Source organism: Cyphomyrmex costatus, unplaced genomic scaffold (genome assembly GCF_001594065.2).
Source record: "Cyphomyrmex costatus isolate MS0001 unplaced genomic scaffold, Ccosl1.0 scaffold441, whole genome shotgun sequence".
Taxonomy (NCBI): Eukaryota; Metazoa; Arthropoda; class Insecta; order Hymenoptera; family Formicidae; genus Cyphomyrmex; species Cyphomyrmex costatus.
Window position 1 is genome coordinate 1,185,523 of NW_017278652.1, and position 7,873 is coordinate 1,193,395.

The 7,873-nt window shown below is 34.5% G+C and overlaps 1 protein-coding gene across 1 annotated transcript; it reads right to left on the minus strand.

Moving 5' to 3' along the window:
- Positions 1–510: 510 nt before the first annotated feature.
- Rubicon (run domain Beclin-1-interacting and cysteine-rich domain-containing protein rubicon) lies at positions 511–7,214 on the minus strand. Its single transcript, XM_018544449.1, has 9 exons — positions 7,111–7,214; positions 6,860–7,041; positions 5,269–5,420; positions 4,950–5,133; positions 2,580–4,159; positions 1,714–1,896; positions 1,456–1,638; positions 1,219–1,372; positions 511–924 (listed from the first exon to the last, which is right to left on the minus strand). Exons 2-9 carry the CDS (start codon positions 7,037–7,039, stop codon positions 724–726), a joined length of 2,817 nt encoding a protein of 938 aa, XP_018399951.1. The 5' UTR covers positions 7,040–7,041; positions 7,111–7,214; the 3' UTR covers positions 511–723.
- Positions 7,215–7,873: the final 659 nt, after the last annotated feature.

Consider the following 7,873-nt stretch of genomic DNA (forward strand, 5'->3'; position numbering starts at 1 on the left):
GGACAAATTATGTTTACATTTTTCAATAAATCACCCGATTTATATCTTCTAAGATTTTTCATAAATAGTTACGTCTTTTAATAATATATTCAGGCAAGTCTATAAAACGTCTTAGACGTTTATATTATGCAGATTATTCCAAAGAAAATCGAAATCCAACACATATATATCACAACGCTTCAGTCTTCGCTATAATTTACGTCTCATTCACACATTCAATATTCTTTTGTCGAGACAGGCACAAGTAGTATTTTTAGTTGCATAAATAGAGAATAGAGAACATACAAAAGAAAATCTGAACTTTTACTACGAGTTCCTACCCCCAGTATACGTTTTTACCTAATTTAATTTATAATTTGTGTACATTTTTAACTAGTCTTGCAGCCTACTACGTCGAATATGTCAGAAATCATAATTATATTCGAATGAATTGACTTTCACATTAATATCTAAGAAATCGTCTAAATACTGTGCGCGAGGTATTCAAGAAGTTTTAATTAATGTCTTGAGTATGCGATTGATATATACTTTATAAATTAGTAATATCTTAAATAACAATCGAAAGTCCAAAAAATACCTATAAAACTTAAATGGTCTCTTAGGATGTTTTATTGTCCAAAATAAGTTTTATAAGATATCTTCTGGACTCTCTTGAATGGCTTATCGTGCTTAGTATACATATCCTATTCCAAATAGCGCGACAAAGTACGCCCTCGTCATTCGTCAGAGCTTTTCATCCCTTGAAATTCGTCTGGCATGCAATCTCACGCATCGAGGACACTCGAGCTTGTCAGAATTGTGTTTGCAATCGATGTGGAAGCATGCGCCGCATTTTTCACATCGTATTACTTTTGACAAATCCCACGGAAATATCACGTCCTTAGAACAACATAGTTCGCAGACAAATCCTCTAGCTTGGCACAACTGAAAGAAAATAAATAATTAGTATAATTCTGCGTTAACAATTAAAACACATTATCTAAAGAGAGATAAACAATTAATGCAGAATAAACAAAATTTCAAAATCTTTAAAAAAAAATCTTACTCGACTTTATTGAATATTACGCGCGTATTTTGTTATTAAAAAGTCTTAAATAAAATTTAAACTTAAAAGGATCCAATAAGCTTTTTCAATATTTATATAATTATTTGGAGAATTAAATCCTGAATTAAATTGAAAATTAATTTTTGGTTTATTCAATTGATTAATCGCGATACCTCACAATCTACAATATGTGCGCAACAAATCTGAACGAGCTCCTGCAGCCTTACGAACAGCACACCGAGCTTAACATTGATTAAATCTTGAATGGAATACACATGCGGATCGTTTATGATGTAATTTGGTTCCTTTTTTAGCACATCTTGAAGGCTATAACATCATAAAAATGGATCATCAAACTTTATCATATCTATTTCATAACGTGACATTGTAAAAAAAAGATTAAGATTTACCTGGTTGCAAATCGGCATGCGAATAAGAAATCTTTCAAAAAGAATAACTTTGTGCGCAAAAGTCTCGTCTTGTCTAATTGCTTTATCCGTCTATATAGTAAGGGATTCAAATCATTCACTTGGAACAGCGGATCCGACATCATCTGATCCAGTAATCGATACGAGAAATTTGATACAGGATATCTGCCAAACATTAAAAAGCATTAGAGAAACATCAAAATACTTTAATTATTTTTGATTATTAAAAAAAAATCCTACCGGTTAAAATCCCATTTTGATAGAATTTTTCCTGGTATAAATGCCACCTGATTTGTATGACATCCCGTACAAAAATATCGACCTAAGTACTCACAGTACCGAAATCGATTAGCATATTTTACAGCGACTTTCATACCACAACCCGCACATCTATAATTCTGCTTGGCTATTAGCATCCGTCTTCTAAAAGAAAAATAATTGAAGCACTGACTAGGTAGAAAAATTATCAGATGTTCTTACGAGGAGAAAGAATATAAATGCGTTCACAGAGTAAAGGAAAGACGAGTAGATATTTGTATAGGTAATGAGATCCAATATAGATTACATTACGTCTTATAAAATGCATATATGCGTTAACATTGATAATGACCTGATCGATATCAAAATGTCTGTTGTTTACAATATTTAAATTTTAATCATTTGTATCTTTATTTTTATATATATTTTATTTGTAATTAAATTACTTTGTTTTGGCTCGTAGCCCTTCTAAGTTATTTTGAATTTTATGCATATATGCTTTGAAAATATTATTTGCGGAAATATTCATATTTATTGTCATGCAATAATATTCTTATTAATAAGATTAGGCATCTTACAAATAAATTCAGGGATTAAGCATCTTACAAATAAATCCGAAGCTGATTAGTTCAGAAGTGCAAATGAAATATTATTTATGAGTATTCCTTCAATTCTAGAAAGTAAATCTTGATTACTGAATCTGACTTGGATTTTTAAGTGTATACACAGATCACATATGACATTGAACTTTATTTTATCCTTACTTATTGTCTAAAAATAAGAATTGAAGCATGACACTAAAAAAATGTATAAAAGTTACTGTGTTATTCTTTTCTCTTTGCACTTACACCGGTGGTGGATGAGGCGTGAAAATGATCTGCGGGCGCGGCGGAGCCCATTCAATTGTCCCTCTCAACGGGATAGTCCGCGCATCTTCAATCTCAATCTCGTCGGGACTGACCGGCCAGCTCTTCGGCATCGGCAATAAGCGTTGTGGCGCGTCCTTCTCCGAAACCAACCATTGCAACTCACTCGCTCTTGGCAACTGTTTCTCACTGAAGCGACTGATGAGAGATAGAGCTACCCCTTCAGCGGACACGCTACTCTCGCTTACATTAGGATCTGTAAATCTTGCGGCACGCGATTCCGCATCCGAGAACGACGCGGTCGACGCGGACATACCGCCGTTCTTCAACCTCTTCTCGTCGTCCAATTCGGAATCCTCCGTGGACACACTATCCGAGGAGTTACCCGAAGATGTGGACAACGGGCTGACGCTCTGATCGGTGGTCGTAGTCGTGTCGGTCCTGCCATCGCTCAGTAGCTCACCGCGACTCCAACGTCTGCCTCGACACTTCTCCTCCTGACGTTGCCGACGTCGCAACCGAATTCGTTGTTTCAGCCGGTTGATCTCCTCGTCACTCTCATCGTCGGCTACGTCATCCAGCAAACGCCGCTGCAATCGGTTGCATTTGACTTGCTCAATGGCAGCGATCATTGCCTCGCAAACGCTGAAATGCGCGTTTTCGCGGTCCAATTCGGCGTCGTGAGCGCGCGAAAACCGTGCTGAAGAGAGAAAGCTAGTTAAACTCTGACCTTCAGCCGGACGTGGGAAGTAACCGGTCGCCATTGGCTGTACGCTACTGCCACCGTCCTCCATGAAACTTTTCCGCGGCGTACGAATGTCTTTTTGACCTTCTACTTCTAAGCTCCAGGAGCCCGTAAACTCAGGTGCCGAACCTGCCAAGAAAGACGTTTTTTTGCGTGTCGTCCATTGATGCAGCATCTTCGTCTCCGCTGATTCTGTGATTGGGATTGGACGTGACTCCTCAACCATGTCCCTGACTTTTCCATGTACGTTTGAAGAAACCTCTGACTTTTCGGAAGCCTTTTTACTTTGTCTAACCTTCGTCCGATTCCTCGTCTTCCTGATAGGTGTTTTCGGTTTCACTATAAGCTTGTCTATGTTGGAATCAACGGGCTGTTTCGAATCCGAATAATTGACATTGATGATTTCCGCCAATTCAATGGTACGAATTCGGTTATTGCTATTGTTGTTATTGCTATTTTCTTGAATTATCGGCGAGATTGTGGCTGAACTTTCTATAGTTGTACTACTGTGGCTTTTGGCCAAAGCGGGCAAGCTATTCCACGTTTTCAAAGGTGCATCATCGATCTTGGAATCCCTTTGTATGTCATTGTCAATGATAGTTTGTGTGGATTTTGACATTTGATTTTCAGCACTGTCTGTGTCGCGCAACACAGATTGTGTCGAAACATTTAATTGATCTAGTTGACATCTACTGAGAACACTCATGCTCTTATCTCGCGCGAAAATATGATTGACTCCAGAAAAATTTACCGGATACGAAGACGAACGACGATGTCGTCTGGGACTCGCTTTGGGAGATATCCATGTTGGTAGAAACTGCAAATTAAAATAAAATAAATTAAAACCTATAATATACAGTCATGTATTTAAATAAAGCAAATTTTTTAATTCCAAAATCTTGACAATTTTTATTTTAATTTTAAAATTCGAACACGCACGTGAGTGAAAAATGCCATATTCAGTTAAAGCGGTTCTTTGTGCCTAATAATATTTCTTACATTTATACAATTTCCAGTTTAAGTTAACGGTTACTCGCGACGCGCGTAACGTATCTGTCAGTCGCTTATATTGAGTTTGATGATATCGCTTTGGTCTTCGATCGACGCTTTATCCACGCGCGGTTTTTTAGGAATGTGCAGACTTGCATTTCCGGTGTCGGTTGCTGTGCTGGTTGGAATGAAATAATTTGTGATAGCCGTTCGGGCTATAACAAATTGAATTGACAAACAATTTTAATACTATTGATGCTTATAGGCATCTTAAAATTTTAATAATTTGATGTTAATAAGCATTTTAAATTCACATTTAGAGATATGTTACAAGATCATCAAATTATCGGTACACAATTGGCTCAATGAAAATTGTATAAATTCACAATAAGACACGAAGAGAACTGCCTTGATCGAATATGGTATTTTTCATTTATTGTATTTAATCTCACATCAGTCCATTTTTACTTAATATTATTAAAAATTAAAATTTCTAAAATTTCTCATTTTAATGCAAAGAGAATAATCGAATGGAAATTAATATAAAACAGCTATACCGCATTCACACAAAATGTGCAGTGCGTACAATGAGAAAGTAATTTTAAGACGTTACTTACTAAACAAGGATCGATTTCTGCGAGCAATACAGGTTGATTTCTCTCAACTGCTCTCAGATATAAAAGCGTTGCCTCTGCCAAATTCTCTTGACAAAGGAATGCCCATGGTTCCAAACAAGAAAGCAAATGTTCCTTATCTGATAGAAGCCATGATAATTTATGCGATAAGGAATGACCCTCTAAACTGAAAAGTATTTAGTGAGATACTATTTAGTGTGAGATACGGAAACATTCAAAGATATAGCACTCTATATATATATATATATATATATACATATATATAAATTTATTATATATTTAATAAAGAATAGATAATTACCTTTTGTACAGCCACAACATATCCTTCTTGGATGTTATCCTAGCTGGTAAATTACATAAATAATCCTCATTTTCGGACAATATTGGCGAGATCGCCAAAGATGGTTGAAGCCAATTCAATCCTTGAATAAATATCCAACAATCCGGCTCACCCTTATAAAATTTGTTTACAATGTAAGATTTGTTTGGATTCATATGCAAAATTTTTTTCACATACAGTAAAATTCTGCCAGTACATGTCAAAGAACAATTTCAATAACCAAATAGTTCGGATAGTAGAATTCTCTCTCCTTTATCAGTACTTAGTACTTACTACGATAATATCCAGATAACAATGTATCTATGTTGTTGGCATGTTACTAACATTATATTATATGATACTACCAGAATTATAGCAACTGAGTCTACATTTGTTAGCAAATTGATGCATTTTTACGATAACAATTTAACATTAGGACCGTGTTCCATTTAACGCTTACAACGCTTGTGGAATCATTCCATCCTTGTTGTTTATCAAATGTTAAACAAAGACAAACGATGCTTGCAAACGTTGCAAGCGTTATGTAAAGTCTAGAACATTAGACCTGTTATTTATCAAATAACTTACTGAATTGGTGCACATAATGCAATAAGTTCAAAAAATTTATTAATAAAAAACCTTTTATTTTATTAATGTTAAATATCATAACACATCGTAAAATAAATTGATGTGATATAACAATCAGATCTGCATGAGTCATAAAAGATCTTTATAGCCTCAGAAATGAATCTTAATTATTTGAAAGATAAATTAAATAAATTAGGTAAATTATGTTATAGAATTGGATACAAAGTGTGAACAGCTGTTACTAATATGAGTTTTAAAAAAAGGCTGAAGTCTAAAGTTTCGAATCTAAACTTGCAAGTTTTGACAGATAAGTAAGGATAGAACTTCATTTATTTTGAAGTGGATCTTGTATTCTTGTGTAATCCATTTTGAACTACATGGAATATCATTTCTCTCAAAATTATTCCAAATTGATTGGGGGATTAACATCAGAAAACTGAAGAAAATTCACATTCTTTTTTTAAATCTTGTGAGACTGATTTTTTTCTTTACAAGATCTTTAAACAATTTTCTCTTGTATCTTTTTTGTTTTCTCTCTTTAAATTTCAGTAAATATCTAACATGTGTCACTTCAAATTTTTTTTTTTCTATCTTTGATATCCTAATGGAATCCTTTATTCTGTTCTTCATTGAATTCTCCAAAATTTTCGGGACAATAATCAATATAAATATAGATAAATTTTATAATTCATTAAGCATCTTAAATGTTCTAGCATGTATTAACAACTTGGCTCTTTAAAACTTTCCACTATTTTTCTCAATTATCTAAAAAAATCAGATATGGTTTTCAAATTCAGATTCAAAATGATTCAAAATCTACAACAACAAAAAAAATACCTACTCTGATTTCAATTAAATTTTGAAAAATGTTTTTTGTAGTTCTATGTAATTATAATATATTATAACAATTATACATTATAACAATTAGAAGTTCTAAGATAATATCTTCAATAAAGAAACTTTAGGAAGGACAAATTCAACTAACATTAGGATCAAATATCCGACAGCCATGCTTGAATATCCGTTCCATCACACTGTGCAGTCGATTCAGACCACCATAAACATTCCACACATTGGACACCCCGTCGATCAGCAGACCCTCTACAGTAGATCGAAGACTGTGAAGGAGCTCCCATTGTTCCTTATTGTGAATATTCTCAGCCATCTCTGTCAGTAACAAAACCATCAGTATATTTTTCATTCATTAAAATAATATGTCTTAAATTCTTTGCTCACTTTGTAATCGATTATGCGATGACAAAAGACAAGAACAGGTTCTACAAAGGCGATATAGTCTTTGATGTAAGATGATCCTCACTCATGTTTATTTCTTCTGTCAAAGACACAACAAGATCTTTTATAAGTAAATCAATTCATCTGAATTGTGCAAGTATAAGTTGACATGAATCAGAATTATTAGGTCGATCCAAATAGACATTCAATCACGTCTAAACGGCCTAAGTGAGGAGCGAAAGTTGCTGTCACCATAATTTCTACCAGAGTTCACCATCATTCACTAATAACCATGTTGGAGCTCGTACGCTCCAACACTAACGCGGATTATGCACTTTTACACGACAACTACCTGCCTGTCGTAATCGACAATACACGATAAACCAGCAATGGGCGGGTAACTCCCACTTGCTCACGCTGTACTTGATGGTGGATAATCGCGACGAGCCCGACGAGCTATCATGTGGTTTAAGAATCGCTGTTTACGCTCGTAATATGTATATACAGATAAGCGATTCGATAACGAAACTCGCTACTAGGTCGAGATCGTAGCAATTGCAATACTGTCGATAATCATGAACTATCGATATCGCCTGTATCAAAAATATGATTACCAATAGTCGACAAGTTTTATGTTGGTAAATACGTATCTAATCCAGGCATTCAAAAAAATGCAATCATAACATCGTAAAATTTAATTTTTTTTAACTGACAAAATATTAGAGAATGTAATTAAAAGATGAAACTAACTAAAATTATATATATA

What these genes read in the sequence shown, in the direction of transcription:
- Rubicon (XM_018544449.1), bottom strand. Translation starts at nt 7,039, where the DNA reads ATGGCTGAGAATATTCACAATAAGGAACAATGGGAGCTCCTTCACAGT. An exon ending in ATGTTGTGGCTGTACAAAAG is followed by an intron (nt 5,134 to 5,268) that starts GTAATTATCTAT and finishes AATACTTTTCAG; the next exon opens with TTTAGAGGGTCATTCCTTAT. An exon ending in TCAAAATGGGATTTTAACCG is followed by an intron (nt 1,639 to 1,713) that starts GTAGGATTTTTT and finishes AATGTTTGGCAG; the next exon opens with ATATCCTGTATCAAATTTCT.